General features: G+C 35.5%; 2 protein-coding genes across 5 annotated transcripts; one reads left to right on the forward strand and one right to left on the reverse strand.

Annotated features, from left to right (window-relative positions):
* LOC109725221 (early nodulin-like protein 3) lies at positions 160-803 on the reverse strand (the record flags this gene model as incomplete). The annotated part of the gene is made up of 1 exon (XM_020254321.1): positions 160-803. A coding segment is annotated over one exon (378 nt), but the record flags the coding sequence as incomplete, so codon positions are not given.
* LOC109724952 (MLO-like protein 13) lies at positions 12,157-20,957 on the forward strand. Of its 4 annotated transcripts, none has more exons than XM_020253948.1 (14): positions 12,159-12,550; positions 13,940-13,997; positions 14,602-14,828; positions 15,637-15,753; positions 15,846-15,906; positions 15,991-16,082; positions 17,295-17,369; positions 17,487-17,575; positions 17,675-17,724; positions 18,620-18,660; positions 19,224-19,442; positions 19,789-19,856; positions 19,986-20,046; positions 20,522-20,956. In XM_020253948.1, exons 1-14 carry the CDS (start codon positions 12,434-12,436, stop codon positions 20,759-20,761), a joined length of 1,515 nt encoding a protein of 504 aa, XP_020109537.1. In that variant the 5' UTR covers positions 12,159-12,433; the 3' UTR covers positions 20,762-20,956. The 4 variants fall into 4 exon arrangements, with proteins under 4 accessions (XP_020109540.1, XP_020109537.1, XP_020109538.1 ...); XM_020253949.1 differs by having other exon boundaries at positions 14,677-14,828; XM_020253951.1 differs by lacking the exon at positions 19,224-19,442 and having other exon boundaries at positions 12,157-12,550; positions 20,522-20,957.

The raw sequence follows: 21,537 nt of genomic DNA on the forward strand, positions 1-21,537 counted from the left end.
TGAAAAAATAGATATTTATAAAAAAAAAATCTATAATTTAGCCAAAATAAAGAAAATGAGTATTTATAGAAAATTTTCTATATTTTAGCTTTTTTTTATATTTTATGAGAAACCAAAGTATGAGAAAGTAACTATGAATATCCCACCACTTACTAATAATTTATTCACAATGCTCCAAATTTTTTATATACTGTGTTGAGTAACCCTAATAAATAGAGTAGGCAATAAACACAGCAAATTTAAGCCTAAATAGAGTAAGCATATATAGCTTTTACAATACCATTATTGTTCAAACAAAACCAACTAAGCCAAAAACATAACACCCTAAAAATGTTTTGGGTCAACTTGATGTTGTTATCATAGAGCTACAAAACATAAGCAGCAGCAGCAGCAGCAGCAGCAGCAGCAGCAGCTAGAACCAACTTTCAAGCAAACAAGCTCATGCTGCTAAGAAGACCCACAGCAAACCACACTAGCCAGTATGCCTTCAAACCGGCCGAGCCTGACGGCTTGGGCCCCTCTGCGATTGCCCGAGTAACGGCCGGTTCGACCGCCTTCTTGGGCTCACTAGACTCGGGTCGGTTCGCCACATCGACGTGCAACTTGAGCCCGTTTCGGCAGTTCTCGGGCTTGCTGCTCGTGAAGTAACGGGTCCCCTCTTCTTCGAGCCTCACCTTGTCGAGCCCGCCTGTGTAGAGCCTGATCGGGTTGGTTAGGTCGCAGGACTCGAACTCGTCGCGGGTCCGCAGCTCTACGATGCTGTCGCGTGACGCGGAGTACGCGAACCCTGCCGAGAATGAAGTTCAAATGCTCAATAAAATTATAAAATATTGAGTGGTTCCGCACGCAACTTCTACGGATTCGAGCGAGGGTTAGAGGCACACAAGGGATATCTGAGATAAGATCATGACTCTCGATTTCTAAGTTTGTGACCAAAACAAGCCATACCTGCTCGATCTCAACGACAATCAACGGAGCAAACTCTTTTACACAAAAATATAAGTGTTTAGAATTGGTTTTTGTAGTCCCCCTTTGGCATTCAAGATTGGATAGGAAGGATACAACGACGAGAGCAATGTTGCGGGAAAGGGAGAGTTCCGCAGCTCGAATCCACAGTCCAATTACAATCCCATTCAATCTCAACCTCTAAGGTGGATTCGGTAATTAAGTTCCGCGAGTTTCTCTAGATATGCATCCGAGTTGCTAAACTCTATTATCTTCGACCTTCCAATCCAATCCTGGATGCCAAAACAAACGGACGAGATATATATAGCCTTCAACTCGATATAAGCTAATTTATAAGCGGCAGCAAATAAGCCGAAAGCTATGGCTCAACTATGTAGCAAACAAACATCAATATGTAAGTGTCTCAACTTGGTCCTACCAAGAATCTTGATACAGCTAAATGACAAAACAAAAAGAAAATGCGACAAATCACATCCTTAATTAGATATTTCCCATAGGGTTTTTATCTGGCTTTTCAGCAAAATAGATCTCGCACGTAGAGTTCAGCACCTTGGTTGATTTGTTTATGAATTATTTGCGAGTGTTAACTAATTATACACCATTCCTAGTATCTGCCAGATAACTTTGACGTATAAATCTAATGCAATCTCAAATCAGTATCATGTAAAGTCAAGAACAACCCATATTAATTCAAGAAACTCAACTCAATTGAGACACTATTAGTTTAGACACCCATATTTATATACCTGTGTAGGTGTGGTATACATTTTTGAGCCTCTTCGCCCTAAAAATTTTATACCACATGAAGTCAAGTCCGATCAAAATGACGCGAGTTCAGAGCTCTTCATTTAGTGGATACGCCTTTTTCTTTTAACTTGATAGGATGTGGGACTAAAGCGTAAGTTGGAAATGCATTGCCGAAATACACCCACTTTGATGCTCAAGAGGGACGAAGAACTCCAAAAGCACTTTAGAGCTTTCCTCCTCCGATGTTATAAGATGAGGGCAGTTACCACCACTAATTCATCGCATCGTCGGAGGAGGAAAACCCGAAAGCACTTTCGAATTTTTTTTGACCCCCTAAAGTAGAAAGGGGGTGTATTTGGACTGCTAAAGAATGTGAAACAACCGTTGTTCCCCAAAACCTAAAGCTGTTAGAGAACATTATCTTCGTACTCGACCACCAAAAGAAACTCTAAGGATGTCCAACGCCTCATTCCTTTCTCCATCTCTGCCATCCTCAGACTACCGAGGGGCCAACCCTCCGCCACCGACGGAGAATGCTAGAGGTCAACAACGCGGTGGCTCCCCAGGAGCCCGACGGCGTGGGGGAATGTGGAACAATCATTATTCTCCAAAAGCTTAAACGGTCAGAGAACGGTGTTTTAACATTTTATATCAGTATGGCCACCGCACTCTCAAACTAGACCTAATTGTTGGGCCTTGGGAGACGCGCAACTAGGGATTGTAAGAACAGGGCAGGTCAATCACCAGCAAGTTCATTTGTGAATGAGGGGGGGGGGACATTAAATATTGATAGGTTATGCTCATAATAAGATTTTTCATATAACAGTATAATCAGTAGAAAAGGCCAATAAGCTTTGTTCAAAGTTGTGAACTTGATGCCTAAAACTATATCACTTAGAAGTAGATTATTACGTTGTGCACAGTGCACTTCCTATGTTTCTTGTTCTATTTGGCTTATTCATAATTCTGGAAGGAGAAAATAAGTCCACATCAGAAGCATTAAAAGTTACATTAAAATGCTACCAGACATCTCGAGTAAAATCCTCTGAAATTAACAAAAATGATAATAAATAAATTAAAGGGGGAAAAAGAAAGTGCCTCACACATCCTTGAACTTCCGAACTTCGAAAACAACATAAAACCGTCCGAACAATCTTCTTTCTCTTTCTTTTGTCCGGTACATAACATATTGTTCAGACGATTTCATGTCATCTTTTAAAGTTCATGAGGTGATCTCAATTCGCGCTAAAGTAGGCGAATTTGTGGCTTTTTCTCACCCTAGAAAAAGAACACTCTGTGAAAGAGTATTTGAAGAGCATAAGCCTACTCTTTCACAAGTCTTAAAAAACTACGACTAATTCAACATGCATGTATATGTATATATAATAAGATCTTCTCTCTCTCTCCAATCAAATATTCATACTCATCCAAACAGATCAAATCAAGTTAAAATCTCATCTCATAAGATATTATAAGTATTTAAATTTAATTAAAAAAGGCTCTTAATCACTCAAAAAATAGGTAAAATTTTTCATCTCAATACCTCCTTTTGCATTTCTACTTCACTTCCTCAGTGTCATAAATTAAGTTCATAAGTGTCATTAGTTTATTAACTAGATTATGTTCTTGTCCACAAACCCTCACAAACATTGTACATATATATATATATATATATATATATATATATATATATTATAAGAGAGAGAGAGAGAGAGAGAGAGAGAGAGAGAGGGGTTCTTACAGAGGTGATTCTCCAACCATGAAGGCCCTACCAGATGGCCCAGGAGGAAACATCAGAGGAGGGAATCCACCCTTGATCCCACCAACACACATGATGGACCACCCCTTCCCGTGCTTCCACTGCAGCCCCACAAAACCCTCCTAGACCCTGAAACCCCTAACCCTAAGATTTAGACCTCCATTGGTTGCACTGCTAGTAGTAATAGCCCAAGAGAGAGCAGCAAGGAGTGTAGGGCAAAGAGACCAGCCATGGATGAGAAGCAACAAGAAAGGGGAGTCAGGAGGAGTGTGGTGGTTGGGTGGATTGGTTGGTTGTGTGCCAGTGGGGCTTCAAAGAAAGGGATTGTGTGGGAGAGGGATAGTGCTAAAAACCCTACTCTCTCCTCTCTCTCTCTCTCTCTCTCTCTCCTCCGCAGGGACGGTAGACTCGAATCAAAACCCACCCGAACCCAAATTGATTATATATATATATATATATATACAGCTTGGCTGGTATTATATCGGGCCTCCGTGTTACCAACTTGTTTTCAATGATACGCGCTTCCAAATCGACGATTGGCTTCCATTAGACTGATCTACACATATTAAAAATATTTGAACTAATTTCATAATTTTTCAGCATCATTTACTATCAAATGAGTAGTCTAAAAATGAACGCTGGAAATAAAAATCTTATAAAAAATGATAATAAAATACTTAATTTAAGATCAGAGGTATTGATCTTTACTCAATAGTGAAAAATTTTCTATAAAAATTTCATCAGATTTAGATTGTTTTACACCGTTAAATTCACACGCATCAATCTACCATTAAAATTTGTCATTTTGAGACCTTTGATCACTAGCCAAATGATGTCAGAAAAATTATGAAATTTATTTTCAAATAATTTCAATAGTGTAGACCAAATCAAACGAATCGAAAATTGTCAATTTGAGACCTTTTGATCACTAGCCAAATGATGTCGAAAAATTATGAAATTTAGTTTCCAATAATTTCAATAGTGTAGACCAAATCAAACGGAATCGATCGTCGATTGAAAGCCGCATCATTGAAAAAAACTTGATAGCAACGAAGCCTCCGTGCTACCGAAAATATACCGACCTATGCTCATATATATATATATATATACGTTGAGCTGTAATACTATCGGATAGCAATCCCACTTTTGCCACGCCATTTGTTTTCGTGATGGAGCCTCAAAATCGACGATCTGCACCGTTGAACATGATCTATACACTTGAATTGTTTAGAAATCAAATTTCAAATCTTTTCGACATCATTTGCCTGATGATCAAAGGGTTTCAAATTTGTAATTTTAATGGCCGATATGAGGCGTTTCTCGTTTAACGGCGTAAAGATATCCAATCAATTGAATTTTTGTTAGAAAATTCTTTAAAACGATATTAAAACAAGATCTATACTCTTGATCTTGATTACAAGACTCCTATCATCTTTTTTTAAAAATATTCATTTCAGCCGTTCATCTTTGTGTCACTCGATGAGTAAGAGAACAATATCGAAACTATATGAAATTTGATTCTAAATACTTCAAATGTATAGATCATATTCAACGATGCCGATCATCAATTTGGAGGCTTTATCATCGAAAACAAATAGGTGGCAAAAGTGCCTGATTTGTTATCGATAGTATTCTTAAAAAGCTAACTATATATATATATATATTATATATATATATATATATATATATATATATATTATATATATTATAATATAGTATATAGAGCTAGGCTGGATATACATCGGTAGCACGGAGGCTCCGTGCTACCAAGTTGTTTTCAATGATGCGGCTTCTAAATCGACGATCGACTCCGTAGACTTGATCTACACTATTAAAGTATTTGGAAACTAAATTTCATAATTTTTTCAGCATTATTACCTTTCAAACGAGTAGTCTAAAAATGAACGGCTGAAAATGAAAATCTCATAAAAACAGTGATAAAGAATTCAAAATTCAAATCGGAAGTATTGGTCTTCGCTATTGATGTTAATAGAATTTTCTATTAAATTTTCATCTAATTTGGATACTTCTAAACGTTGAACCTAAAAACGCATCAATCTACCATTAAAATTGTTAATTTTTGGAACCTTTTTTTGATCACTAGCCAAATGATGTCGAAAAATTATGAAATTTTGTTTCCAAATACTTTTAATAGTGTAGATCAAGTCTACAGGAGCCGATCGTCGATTTGAAAGCCGCATCATGAAAACCACTTGGTAGCACGGAGGCCTCCGTGCTACTGATAGTATACAGCCTACTCTATATATATATAATATATATATAATAGGCTGGAATACTATTAAGTAGAAAATGATTTTTCGCTATCAAGTTTTAACCCTTGGATGAAAAATTGTAGGGTCAGAATGATATTAAGTCGATTAGAGTTGAGTGGTCCCTAGGGTTGAGTGGTCCCCACTGGTTATAGTATTTAATCCAATGGTTAGAAAATAATGAAAAGAGTTAATCCAAAGGCTAAAAACTGTAGCAATAATGAAATTTTGCTACTAATAGTAGCCCAGTCCAACTCTATATATATATATATATATATATATATTATATATATATAATATATATATATATTATAATTAGGCTACTATGCTATCTATAGTACTGCAGCTTCGGGTACTATAATCTTGTTTTCGATCTTAGGGTGTTTAAATTAACGATCCACACCTGTAAATATGATCTGGATAAATGAAGTTCTTAGCAATCAAAATTTTAGTTCGACATCGTTTACTAGTAATAAATTATGTCAAAATGGACGGTAGAAATTGAATAATCTTTAAAATTTAAGTATAGGACTTTTAAATTCAAGATCAAGAATGTTAACCTTAATCTAGATAGTTTAAAGTATGTTCTATCAAAATTTGAAGAAATTTAGATTCTTGTACACCGTTAAACTCCAAACTCGTCATAATAGCCATTGAAAATTGACAATTTTGAAATGGTTTTGATCATAAAGTAAACTATGTCGAAAAAATATAAAATTTTATTTTTAAAAACTTTAAATATCCTAAATCAGTTTTGACGGTGTGGATCATTGATTTGAACACCCGAATATCGAAAACGATATTATAATACTAGAGCCCCGGTACTATAAATAGTATAGGAGACTAGCTCTCTCTCTCTCTCTCTATATATATATAAATATTTGATGTTATATTTAAATTAATATTTTATAAATTTAGATTAAATGTAATATATTTTGAAATATTGTAAAGAAAAATAGTTGTGTCAGGTTCGTGTTTTCGGGTTCGGGTATTAGATTTTTGGTCGGATTCGAATTTGTATATGGATTTTTAAGATCCGCCATATTCGGGTTTGAGTTCGGATTTCGGGTTTGATAGTTGAGTTCGGATTCGAATATTATATTTTCGCTGTCTGTCGAAAAAATCTAAATCTGAAGAGTAATTTATCTGATACTAAATGGATATAGTTTCAGATATAGATATCAAAAATAAAAATCTGACGGATTTGAATTCGGGTATGGATTTTAACTGTAGTACCCAACTCGAATCAAAACCCGACCTAAACCCAAATTGATTATATATATATATATATATAGCTAGTCTCCTATGCTTTCGAAAGTACGGAAGCATCCGTACTTGTAAGTTGTTTTCAATAATGGAACATCCAATTCGGTGATCGGTTCCGTTAGACATGATCTACGCTATTAGAACTACCTAGAAACCAAATTTCATAATTTTTTGACTTCGTTTGTCTAGTAAACGAGTAGCCTCAAAATAAACGGCTAAAAATAAAAATCTCATAAAAAACAGCGATAAAGGACTCAAATTTCAAATCAAAAGTATTGGTCTTGCTATTGATATTAAGTAGAATTTTCTATTAAATTTTCATCTAATTTGAATACTTCTACACCGTTGAACTTAAAAACGTGCCACATCGGCAGTTAAAATAGTCATTTTTGATACCTTTTGATCGCTTAGTAAATGATGTCGAAAATTATAAAATTTGGTTGCTAAATAGTTCCAATAGAGTAGATTATATTTAACGGAGCAGATCGTCGAATCAGATTTCCTATCATCGAAAACAACTTACAAGCACGGAAGTCTCCGTACTTTCGAAAGTACAGGAGACTTAATATATATATATATATATATATATATATATATATATATATATATATATATATATATATAAAATTAGGCTGGAATACTATTAATAGTAAAACGCTCTTTTTGCTATCAAGTTTTTAACCCTTGGATGAAAAATTGTAGGGTTAGGATGATATTATCGGTTAGAGTTGAGTGGTCCCCACTGGGTTATAGTATTTAATGCAATGGTTAGAAATAATGAAAAGAGTTGATCCAAAGGCTAAAAATTGTAGTAACAATGGAATTTGCCTACTAATAGTAGCCCAGTCCAACTCTCTCTCTCTCTCTCTCTCTCTCTCTCTCTCTCTCTCTCTCTCTATATATATATATATATATATATATATATATTTATGTTATATTTGAATTTATATTTTATAAATTTAGATTAAGGGCGTGTTTGGTTCGTTTCTTTTTTACCATGGAATCGAAATCGGAATAGGTGAATCCGTTTGTGGATGTTTGGTATGCGGGAGTCTCATTCTGATTCCGATTCCTGAGTGGAATGGGAATCCCCCAGTTCCATTCCGATTCCGATTCCCGAGTGGAATGGGAATCCCCCATTCACTTTTTTTTCCAATCCGGCCTAAAAGGCCGGATTAGAAGTTGAATTCGGACAGAATGGATATTTATTCGGATTAAATTTATTTTTTTAACTTTTTAAATTAAAATATGAGTTTAAATTTAGAAATTAAATTTTAAATTTTAAATTTTAATTTGAATTTGAATTAAAAATTAATATTTAATCAAGTATTTTGAATCTAACTTATAAATTTTAATTTATATAAAGTTCTATTCAAATTATATTTAAAACTTAAATTAAATTTATGGATTCAAATTAAAATTTAAATTGTAATTTGAATTTGAATAAATCAAAATTTAGTTTTATATTTTGAATTATCCACTCAACTTCAAAGTTTTATTTTTTTAAAAAATATATATTTAAAATTTTGACATTATTTAAAATTTTGATATAAATTTTTAATATTTAATTTCAATTTAAATTTAAATTAATATATTATAAAGATAAAGTTAGCATATTAATTTGATTACGTTTTTTATATCTATCTGAACCAAACACCAACAATAGAAATGATTTATTTCGATTCTGATTCAGATAATGAACCAAACAGAATTAGGTAATGAGTTATTCCGATTCTGATTCCAGCTTATTTCGATTCCGATTCCGATTCTGATTCCAACTTCAAACCAAACGCGCCCTATATGTAATTGACTGAATATAGATGATGCAACACAATTCCTGTATAGCAGGCTTCCTCCTATTTGGGGCGGATCGGGGTGGGTGCTCCATAAACTCGGATCCATTTGCATCCATTTGAGTTTATGGTTACAATCATAGTTAGTTACTTTGGATTCGACAAAAATCCTGTAAAGGTATTAATGCGAATAAAATTTGTATTTCAATTTATAAATTCATTGAAAAATACGACTTAAAAATGGGTTCGTCTATTATTAGGATATGTGATTTATATAGAAATTGTACGTTCACCAATTAGAAATTCTAGATAAAAAATTCGGCTATTAAATTACAATATTTTATCTAAATTTATACTAATAGCATAAATAATTATAATTTTTAAGAATATAAAAATAGAGAGCTACAAAATAGAATAGATTAATTAAAAAAACTAATAGCAAAGTTCATTGTCGTCCTCATCTTCATCTTTTTCATGATCTACATATTCCAAACATTCATAAAAATTTTTAATAATTTGTCAATAATTCGTGAATTAATTAATTATGCCGAAGAAAGGAATTTTATCCAAAAGATCTGCTTATTTTTTTTGGCCAATTTACGAATAATATATCTAATCCAAAAATTTACATTTTATTCTTATTTATTTTTTAAAAATCATATACAGATCAAAAATCAAAATAATATTTGCCACCACATGATTTGCTGTAGTGAAATTCTCAATTTGGACTGCATAGACTCAACCACTGTGTGCCTGCTGTCGTCGCTCTATCTGGTGCGGGCGCTGAAGCTAGACCTGGCAATCTCGACCCATACCCGCGGGTGCCTGCGGGTTACCCGCAAATTTGCGGGTATGGGTACCAACTTTTCAAACCCAAAAAATTACGGATAAAACGGGTGGGTACCCATTAAGCTGTGGGCATTTTGGGTAACCTGCGGGTACCCACGGGTACCCGCTCATATACTTTTTAATTAAAAAATATATTTTCTTAATTAAAATACATATATTTTTATTTATCCATCTTAAAAATTCTAACCCTAATTTCTTACCGCGTCTTTTATATTACGAAATTTTTTTGTTTTAAGACTTTAAATATTTTTATTGTATGTTATGATATTTTAAATAATGAATTATGCTATATTTTTAAAACTTATTTATATGCATTTGCATTTAAAAAATATAAGAGGAAAAAGAAAAAAAAATTGCGGGCAACCCGCATACCCATCTGCCCACCCGCGGGCGGGTATGAGTAAAGATGTTGGCTATCCAAAAATTTACGGATAAATTTTATCCATGCCCAAATAACCCGCGGGTATAATGACCCGTCCACGGGTTACCCAACCCACCCGTTTGCCGGGTCTAGCTGAAGCCCTATCTGCCTAGCTGTAGGTCGGTGGAGCTCCGGTCATCTGCCGAGATATGGAAGGGGCCAACACTGTCATTCTCGAATGTGTTTCCCTCTGAGTTGGCTAGGGCTGTAAACGAGCCGAGCTCGAGCGAGCTGGAGCCAGCTCGAGCTCGGCTCGTCGTCTTCAAGGTCGGCTCGTCTTCGGCTCGAGCTCGTCACGAGCTCGAAAACGCCGGCTCGTGATCGGCTCGCAACTTATTCGAGCTGGCTCGTGTTCGGCTCGAGCTCGTGGCTAGCACGAAGGGGAGGAAGAATCATAGCGGCGAAAGAAGGTGGCGGTGAGGCAGGGGTGGCGGTTGCGGAGAAGGGCGAAGAGGAGGGCGTTAAGGGAGCGGGCGGAGGGGCGGGTGTCGAAGGAGGGGAGGGAGAGGAAGAAGCAGAGAGCGGCTGGGGCATGAGGTGCGGCCAAGGGCTCGGATCACAGATGAGGTGGACGAAGGTGTCCTCGCTATAGCAGAGGGGAAGGTGATGCGGCAATGGGTAGGAGAAGGAGAGGATGGGGGGAAGAAACGGAGGAGGGAGAAGAGGATTGGGAGAGGCGGAGGTGCGGATGAAGAGGGCGAGGCGGCGAGGTGTGAGAGTAGAGCGTGACGAGGGATTGGGAATAGAAATAGTAAAATTTATTTCATGGGCCTGGACTATGAGTGAAAAAGGAGAAATTCTGTATATAAATGGGCTATGGGCTTTTTTTTATAAATAAGCTGAGCTTTTTTTTAAAGTTGGGCTAAAAAATTTAAAATTAATAATCTATATTTTATATTTAATATATATAATATATAAAAATTATATTAATAAAAAAATAAATATAATCGAGCTGTTATCGAGCCGAACACGAGCGAGCTGACCCTAGCTCGTGTTCAGCTCGATAACAGCTCAATTACATTTATTTTATATTAATATAATTTATATATATAAATATAAATTAAATAAATTATATAAATATAAAATATATGTATTCGAGCTATTATCGAGCCGAACACGAGCGAGCTGACCCTAGCTCGTGTTCGGCTCGTTTACTAAACGAGCTGAAAAATTTAGCTCGTGTTCGGCTCGTTTACTAAATGAGCGAGCCGATCTCGAGCTCATTTCGAGCTGAACACGAGCTGGCTCGCGAACAGCGAGCTGGATTGCCACCCCTAGGATGTACCGACCGTCCCTAGCGCAAGTGGCAAAGTTTACGGGTTAAAAGTGTGGGATGTACCAACTGTCTCTAGCGCAAGTGGCAAAGTTTGGTACCCGAGATTTCAAGTTCGAATTCTCGTTGATTCACATTTTCAACTAAGTTTATTTCTAAATGAAATAAATAAAGCGGGTAGCATGCTGCCTATCTCTCTCAAAAAAAAAAAGAGAAGAAAAAAGTGAGAGCGTGGGATGTTAGATGAGAATCAATTACATGAACTTTTTATGCAATTGGGACGTGAGTTGTGAGTATGTGGAGAATTTTTTTTTATTAATTTTTAGAAATAAAGAAACGAGAAACAACAAAGAACTAGTGAAATGAATTTTTTAATGAAAGAAGAACGAGAAATTATTCCTTTGGGTTCTTTTTCATTCATCTGAAAAAAAAAGTTAGATTTTAATAAAGGTGTTTCGAAGATGTAAGTAGGAACAAGGCTGGGTAGGAGGCGAGAGAGAAAGGATCTCAACTCAACTACAGATTGTGTCAGATGGCCTCAGACGCAGCACTTCACCCTTAAAATGAGAGGGACTATCTTTAATTTTTGTTGGGAAAACTTCAAAAACCCCCCCCTATGGTTTCGTGCTTTCTCACTTTAGTACCCTGTGGTTTAAAACGTATCAATTTGCCCCCCTGTGGTTTCGTTTTTCTCTTTTTGTTATCAATTTTATTATTATTTTTTTCTTAAATCAGTGACAAAGTTAAAATTAAAGGATACTAAAGTAAATATTCGATAAATATAGATGGTTATCTGAAGTTTTTTNAACAGCTTTTCTCCTTCACCTTCCCCTCTCTCTCTCTCTCTCTGTACATATCTCTTACCCTTTATTCTCCCCCCACCCTCCTCACACGCACGCCCTGATTCTTTCCTTCTCCTCCAAACACCATCTCCATCTCCTCCCCCCCTCAATTTAGGGTTTATACCCATGGCGAGGAGGGTGCGAATGTGTTCTTCTTCTTCTTCTTGGAGGAGTGCGAGGACGAGGAAGAGGGAGAGAAGAGGAAGCAAGATCGAGATCGTCTTTCGAGGGTCGGAATCGAGAGGCGATGTCTTCTTCCCGCGACACGCTGGAGTACGAGCCGACGTGGGTGGTCGCCGCCGTCTGCACCGTCATCGTCGTCATCTCCCTCGCCGTCGAGCGCTTCATCCATTACCTCGGAAAGGTCTTGTTATAATCCATGCACGCTTATTATTAGAGTTAAATGCATCAAAACTAGCCGAACTTTCAGTTTGTTTGATTTGAGTGAGTTGACGGCACTTTGATTTCAAAATTTGAGCTAATTGCTTATTTAAATGAATTTATAGTCGCGAGAATTGCATGAAGAGATAAATGACGCATTCAGATTTTTGAGTAAAGTGCCGTTGACTGACTCAAATCAGACAAATTGAAATGCTGGGTAGTAAAATTAAATTTTTGAAAGGTTGCGTGATCAATTCAAAATAGTCCGTAGTTCAGGTAAGTTCTGCACGTTTCACCAATTTAGTATTTGGAACATGAACTTTGAGATGGTTGCAGTTAACCATCCAGGGGACCGTTCGGCTACAAGTAATTGCAATTGGACTACAATTTTAATTGGATACAGATTCAAATTTAGTGTTTGGTTTGGTGCATTTGAACCCAACTACTGCCGTTGGAACTGCGTAATGAGGCTCAACTGCGATAATTGGAACTATATACGCCCAAATTTGGCTGTAGTTCCAACTGTAGCAGTTGAAGATGATATTTTTAAACAAGAGGTAAACTTATCTACTTAAGATTATATTGGGGGTAATCTTACCTCCCCATGAATGAACAATGAAGTGATTGAATTTTGGATATACAATTTCTAACTGCATACGCCCAAACGATTATTTATATTTGCAGTGCTTTTCTACTATATCTAATCAAATAAGATGCATGTAGCTATATAAAGATTGTATTTTTAACCGTTTGTTACAATTACGTCCGATCAAATGGCCCTAAACTTATGAATTGCCTATTTAAATTGACGGACTTTTTGACCCAATGATCAATGGATGCTAGCCATATAGATTGTCTTCTTGACGCTACAGATATTAGATTGAATCTTTAGCAATCAAATACTAAAATTGATTTTTTATAACCAGATTGAGTTTTGACATCAAGAAGGTCCTTTATGTTCTTTATTCTTTATTGTCTCTTGACTATTTCACTAGTGTTAGTCTCCTTAAATTCAGGGAATATAAACTTGTGGTTAATTGCAAAATTTTGAATGTTTGAGTGCCGATGTACAAAATTTTAAACTGTAGGTGACTGTTTGTAAATGGGCTGAGGTTCAGGTGTTTCTGGTGCATTTATCGCTTTTTTTATTGGTTAAGCCTACTGTATTTTTCCCTAAGAGAGTTCAATTGACGAGACAAAACTTATGTTAAATTAGCTTTCTAAATGCAGTAAAGAGTAAAGTGAGCATTCTACGTTTAAATGACTACAAGAGCAGTGTGCTGTTTTTGCTTATAAGTCTAAGAAAAATGTCATTATTTAGTTTAAATTCTATGGATTGTTTGTTAACTTTATTTACTTGTAAATGATGCAGTTCTTAAAGAGAAAGAAGCAAGATGCACTTGTTCGGGCTTTAGAGAAATTAAAAGAAGGTTAGCATGGTTTGAAACTGTACTTTCTTTTGTTTCAGTACTGTTTAGATCACAGGTGTTAATATTTGCTAAATGGAAAGCTTGCCTACTTTTACTTAGAGATGCGCATTTTATCATCATTTAGACTAATTTCATGTTAATTCTATAATTTGGTAAAGAGTCGTTTTCCTTCATAAATATTTACACCGCCTGCTCCTAGACTCTTTTTGTGGCACTTGCTATTATTAAGTAACTTTTATCTCTTTCTTGATTAAAATTTTTTAATTGACTAGCTAATATGACCAGGATTTAATTGGAGAACTCGTGAGTATTTCTATTTCAACGGACGCTAACTACTCTGTAATTTTTTTCCTTATTTTATTTTATTATTTATGTTTCCTCTACCTAAAGGTTTTCTAGTTTCATCTATTTCACTGAGAGGTTCAGAGACGACTTTCCAGCTCCATTAGCAGTTTGTGTGTTGGAAAAAGGAAATTTTAAAAACTTTTAGGTGTTGCATTGTTAGCGTCTCTTGTTTTCTTATTAATTAGGGCTTTATGGTAAAAAGAAAGTTCGGCATAAGATTGTTTAGAACGTTATGGGGTTGTTTTATATTTGCATGCAGAGTTAATGCTTCTCGGATTCATTTCTCTTCTATTAACCGTCTTCCAAGGCCTTATTAGCCACGTTTGCGTCCCAGAAAGTTTCGTTTCTCACATGCTTCCATGTGAGAAGGAAAGCGCCCTGCCTACACAAGAAACTTATGACCAATTAGGACTTTATAATGGGCAGAAGTGGAATACAAGGAGGCTCTTGTCCGAAGTATCCGGTGCTGACTATTGCACAAGCAAGGTAGAATTTTTGTGCCTTCAGGAATCTTTTTTGTAAAATTATAAACAATCATTTAAATAAAGGCAAATATCATGATTTTCACTGTGCCATCTTGAAAAGTTGAGACTTATTTCTACCCCCCCTTAAACTACAAGTTTTCTGTCACTTATCCTTCCTCCTCCAGTGTTCCTTACTTGATGTATGCCACTTTGCTTCTTAAGAGGGTAATGTAGAAGTTCTAATGTTTCAGGGGACAATGTGAAATTTGTGCTATTTAATGGGGTTATCCTACATTCTAGCTTTTAAAATTTCTTGCCTTTTTCTTTAATTTTATTAGCGTGCTTTCTGTGATGCCACCTTACTTTGCCCAAATTTATACTTAATAAAGAATTATATGAATTTCTGCAAAAGTAGTCTTGATAACTGTCTTGAAGTTTGTTGCAAATACTGTTCTTTTTCGTTTACCTTTTTTTAACAAAATAGAGCTACTTTAAAGAGAATAACTTGAGTTGGTTCAGTATAGAAGTTGATTTTCTACGTTTCCTCGTCCATTATTAGCAAGTAAGCTTTAGAAGCCTTTTCTACTACCTGCATTTTTGAACTCATTAAGACAAACGAGCAATCTTCGTTGAAAATTTAGGTTAATCACGATGCATTACTTAATTTATTATAATGGTTTTGTACACAATACTGAACCCTCCTGCTAGATATGCTTAGAAGGTCCTTTACAATTTGACTGGCTTTAAGAATGAATTATTTATCTATTTAAACTAGTTACAATTTTCTTTAAATGCTTTTACTCGATCTGTACATCATCTTCTGATTGTAGGACGAGAAACCGTTGTTATCACTTGAGGCATTACACCAACTGCATATCTTTATCTTTGTACTTGCGGTTGTCCATGTTATTTTTAGTGCTTCCACAATGGTTCTAGGAGGAGCTAAGGTATATCTTCGAGGCTTTGAGCACAAATAACATTGCTAGAGAAAGGAACCAAAGTTTTATCTTTCTTTTTTTTTTTTTTGAATTTTTTGTAGATTAGACAGTGGAAGCATTGGGAGAAACAAATTCAGCGGGACATCCCAAAACAGGATATAGGTAATATCCTTTTTTTTAATGTTTTCTTGGTTTACTTTTATTTATGCTGTCGGTTTCTTTTCCTTTTCTTGTTTTTTAAAATAGAAGCCGCACAAAAACCAGCAAGTGAACACCATGAGTTTGTCAAGGAGCGTGCAATTGGATTTTGGAGAAGGTCGGCTGTTGTAAGCTGGATCGTAAGTTATCGATCTCAGCTTGTATGGAATGAGACATGTTGTGTATATTGATTAAATAAGTCAATCAATTTCTCATATTCTTATTCTTTTCAAAGAGATTATTAATTGTCCAATATGAACTGCTTTGCCTTACTTTCCTATGCTTCTTATGTGCTTGGAGATGCTAAAATGAGAACTCAATTCTCTCTCACTCACTACAGATCTTGGCTACACTTAGTCTTACTTTTTATTGTCTTTTTTTTTTTTTTTTTACTTGATAGAATTGCTTACGACTGCAATTTTCAACTTTAGTATGGTTTAAATTTGGTTGAAAAGGTGAAGTACTTGTTAGCACCGGGTGTCACTATTTGGGTTGTTGACACGAGGGATTGATATGCCGCTGGCATGGAGATTTTGTATACCGCACTTCGTCAGAAGGACACTATAATTGCAGTAAATGGCTTAATTCCAACACTAAGATTTGCATCTTATGTGAAAAAAATGACATGGAAGCCATCATCAAATGTTAGAGATACCCTTTATTGGGTCTCATTTCCATACTATTTTGCTTTTCATGCAAACTTTTCGGTATTATCATTCTTACATAGGTCGAAAACTTCACCGGATCAGAACAGTGATAGGAATATTAAGTGATATAAGTTTTGAAAACCATATTTGATTAATATAGGTTGGGATATGAATCAATGTCGGATGTATTCACATCTGTTTCAAATTTTGATAAATAGAATACAATCTATATTGCATCAGCATTACATGGAACTTAACAAGTAAGGACTTGCGAAAAGGTATGAACTGTATACATAATGTTATTAAGAGTTGAGCAAAATCATTCAATTCACTATTCATCAAGAAAACTACATTGTAAACATGATTCCTTGTTTGTTAACATCTGGAATATCTTTTAGAGTGGTGGTTTTTGTGTTTTGTAGGCAAATTGATTTGGCCATTTTCATAGCCGCAAAAGTACCGGATCATCTGGGTGCTTTTTGGAAAATAATGCATGCTAAAAGCATTACTAATAACTCTTACATTTATCTCCACCATCTGCAAATGAATTGTGTTCAGCACTGATAAATCTGTTACCACAAAACAAAATTTAGACATCTATTATTTTGTTAAAGATTTTATTCCTTCAAAATCTTTATTGGTAGCATCCGATAATGCCAGATTTACAGAAATAATTCATATGTTCTTGATCCTTTTTGATTCTAGATATCCTTCGTCAAGCAATTTCATGATTCGGTCTCGAAATCAGATTACAGAGCATTAAGAGCAGGATTCATCATGGTAAAAAGCTCAACAGCATTCTAAATTGTGATCGTTGATTTTCTTGTATTTACTGCACATGGTTTTACTAGTTGGAGAGGACATTGATGAATTGTTTTAATTTTTTTATTATATGAGACTCATTGGCCGCGAAATCCAAAGTTTGATTTTCACGACTACATGATGCGTGCTCTTGAGGATGATTTTAAAAAAGTTGTCGGCATAAGGTAATTTCCATAATATGCAGCTTGCCAGATATTCCTTGTTGAAAGTGATCTTGCTTTTAAGGGAGGCTGGTATTTTGAACATATGAATTTCATTTGCAGCTGGTATCTCTGGCTCTTTGTCGTCATCTTCCTGTTGCTGAATATAAATGGTAACTTAGAAATAATGGTGATTTTTTTTTTTTTTTTTTTTGAGGTAAGAATTTGTGCTTAGGTTTGAGTTTCTGTCTACTTACGGTCAAGTTAATGATAGAGCTTCTAGTGCTTTTCGTGCAATTTTTGTATGGTGTCGGAAATTTTTATTTTTTATTTATATATTTATATTTTTTTGTTAATTGAATTGTGACCTGGGCTTTTAAATTTTTAGCCATAGTGAAAACTTAATTATTCTTCCCTTGCAGGATATTATGTTTATGAGGCCAAAGTGATTTACTACATTGTGAGAAAAATGAATTAGAGGCCATATATAGTGCAGTTAGAGTTGTTGTCATCTTGATTATTCTGCTTTTTTTTATTTTTATTTTATTTTCCTGAACATCTTTACTTAACAATATGACTCTCTTAAAAGAGTTGAATAATCGCTTTGCTGATAGAAGTTGTTTGGTGCAATAGAGATGTATTTGATAACAAATACATAATTGCTCTCTCATTTTAATGGATCCTTGGAATGGCAATGGAAAGATAAATGAGCGGTAAATTAAAAACTATGAATGGAAATTCTGAATAATGAATTTGATAAGCATCGTAACTCGTGAGGTTTGAGTCGAAAATAACCTTCCACTTAATTAACGTAGTTCAATACGATTCAGCTATCCAGATTAAGGTTTTCTTTCTTTCCTTGTCCTTCAGAAAATTTCTCAGATCATACGTGGGAGACGGCTAATTATAGATTGCATTGGTCGCTTTGGATAGTATCTCTATATTTAATATTTAGTTTTGCTGGAAAATTTTATTATAAATACGTATGTTTCCGTCAATCCTAAATTGGTGTATTTTATGTTATGGTTGCGCAGTCCAATCTATTTCATAATTTATGTTGCAATGCAGGTTGGCACACATACTTTTGGTTATCGTTCTTGCCTCTTCTTGTAAGTATCGAGAGCTCTGTTAGAATATCACTTCGTTTTTTAAGTAATTTACTCTGCCAGTGTCTCTTTCGCTACGAGGTTATAGCTTTAATTGCAAGTTGAGCTTTTATTTGATTTCCAATTTTCATAAAAAATCAGCAAAAATATGCTTACCTGTACTATGGTGCATTTTCAAATCGGGAGTCTAAATTTCAGAATTTTGATTTAAATATCTAGCCTTACAGTATATTTGATTCTAATTGCCTCTTCGAGTCAAAACACTAACAGTACTCTTTTTTTTAAACAAAAAAACAGAATAGATTGCAGCCTAACTGAATGTTCTGTTGCTCGGCGGAATATTGTATTTCTTGACAGAATTTTCTGTAACCCTTTTTAGGGGAAAACGTTTAGTTGGACAGAACTTGACAGAATTTTCTCAAGTTATAAATACTAAAAGCTAGATAGTAAAATCAAAATTCGTCGATTTCTGGTACCCATCTCAAAATGTGTATAGGTCAGGTGAGGAATGTACATTTCTTTTACCTAACTAGTAGATTTTACACTGACTCGAAGAAAATTGTTAGCTTCTGCTCATAGTTGGTGCGAAGCTAGAACACATAATAACTCGGTTGGCTCAAGAGGTGGCGGAGAAACTAAACGATAAAACACACGACGCACTAGGAGTGAGAGTGAGGCCATCTGACGAGCACTTCTGGTTCCAGCGGCCCCGCATCGCCCTTTACTTGATCCATTTCATCTTATTTCAAAACTCCTTCGAGATTGCATTTTTCTTCTGGATATGGGTAATTGCATCGGGGAACCTCACCTGGGGCCTGTTCGCCTTGAATGGAGCTTCTGCAGAAGTGCTTTTTGTGATAAAGAATAGTTCTAAGCACTTACTCTATTTTGTAATTAAGATCCAAAGCTTCCAGCTATATCAAAAGCAAAAGTTTCAAATTTTAGCTTATGCTTTTGGCCTGAAAAGCTCAAATGAGCTTCCCATTTAAGCAATAGCTCTGGACATTTTCGTTGTCCGGCACTTGGCTATTGCTTCTTGGAATAGAGAAGCTGCTCAAGAAGCCAAGGCGAATAGGCCGTCAAATTTTTCTTGAAATACATGGCCACTGATCGTTCCCTAAAATTTTGCAGACCACCTATGGATTTGACTCGTGCATCATGGAAAGTATTGGCTATCTCATCCCCAGACTCGTTATAGGGTTTGTGACTTTTAATTATGAGAACAGGAATTTTATTTTCCTATTCGTCACTAAGCGACAAAATAGGATTCTCACCTTTTTAATTTTTCTTTTTAGCCAACATTTAATCTGTTGTTTTATCAATGGCAGCGTGCTCATACAAGTGCTCTGCAGCTACAGTACTCTTCCTTTGTATGCCATTGTCACTCAGGTACTTAACCCTACGTATTATTCGGAAATCAAAATTTTCTCTTTCTAGAGCTTCCACAGAAGTGTAGTTTGAATAGAGCTGGTCATCGAAACTCGCTGTGGCTTCAAGCTCTTACTACAAACTTTAGATTTTTCATTTGTCGAACACATAGCTTTTGCTTTTATAATAAAGAAGCTGTTTCAGAAACCAGAGCTAAACAACCGCATATGGGGCATTTGGTTTGATATAATTGAATTTGGCTGCGATCAAGTTTAGTAAAAGTGGAAATATTAGTTTAGCCATTGACCACCGCGATACTGAGGAGATCTGCTTCCTAGCTGTAAGCTCAATTTCTGAAAAAGACCCAAACTCATCTTTCAAGAGAAGTCCCTTCTACGATCACTTGAATTACTTCCGAATTGCAATAGCATGGATCCAACTGTTATGAATGTGAATGTTTGTTGGGTCTTACTGACAGAATTTTATTGAATTTCAGATGGGCGGCACGTACAAAGCCGTGATATTCAACGAGTCCACAAAGACACCCCTGCAGGATTGGGCCGAGGAGGTGCGGCAGAGAAAGAAAAGATCCAGTCTGCCTTCTCTGTGGGGACTCTTTCGGCGGAAACACAAGGAGCAGAGTCTTTCTGCCACGGAGGTTCAGGTGGTGAGGATGCAATCGGAATACTCCGGAATTTCTCGTAACTTTCGTCCACCAGCTGATCTAGGAGTGTAACAAACCTCAACAGGCGAAAACTCGATCGCAGAAGCTGACTAGCGAAAGGGAGGCAAGAAAGCTGAGGTTTAGGACATCTACACTGCAGAGGAGACAGTCAGTTGTATAGGGCCGCGAATTATCGGCAACTAAATGATGCTTTTGTTTATCGCATATCGCATATATTATATATATATATATATATATATATATATATATCTCACATATATTATATATATTATTATATATTCTACTAGTCTTGTTTTTATGTTGGAAATGAAATTGTATTTGCTTGTTTGATGGAACCATGATGGTGAGGTGAACTCTTGGGCGCTAATGTATGCAATTTTAAAAAAAATAACAATGGGAATTTATGTATTTTCATGTGGCTATGGACTGTACTTTCCAGATCTTCTGCATGGGATGTTGATGCTATGGATATCTAAAATCTTATCCGACCCTGAATCCGAATAGGGTGGATTTTATCTGGTGCTAAACGGATATGGTTTCAAATACAAATATAACAAACGAAAATCCGACGGATTTGGATTCGGGTGTAGATTTTGTCCCTATCCGATCCGAATTTGAATCCGACCTAAAGCCGAATTGATTTTACATTATATGATATATGTATGAATGTTTGGTGTTATATTTGAACTTGTACTTTAAAAATTATACTTTTAATATAATATGTTTGGAGACATGGTAAAGAGGTAATTATTTCGGGTTTGGGTTTCAGAATTTTAGTCGGGTTTGAATATAAATTTTCAAAATCTGTTGGATTCGCATTCAAATGT

The sequence above is a fragment of the Ananas comosus genome, linkage group 19 (assembly GCF_001540865.1).
Source record: "Ananas comosus cultivar F153 linkage group 19, ASM154086v1, whole genome shotgun sequence".
Classification (NCBI taxonomy): domain Eukaryota; kingdom Viridiplantae; phylum Streptophyta; class Magnoliopsida; order Poales; family Bromeliaceae; genus Ananas; species Ananas comosus.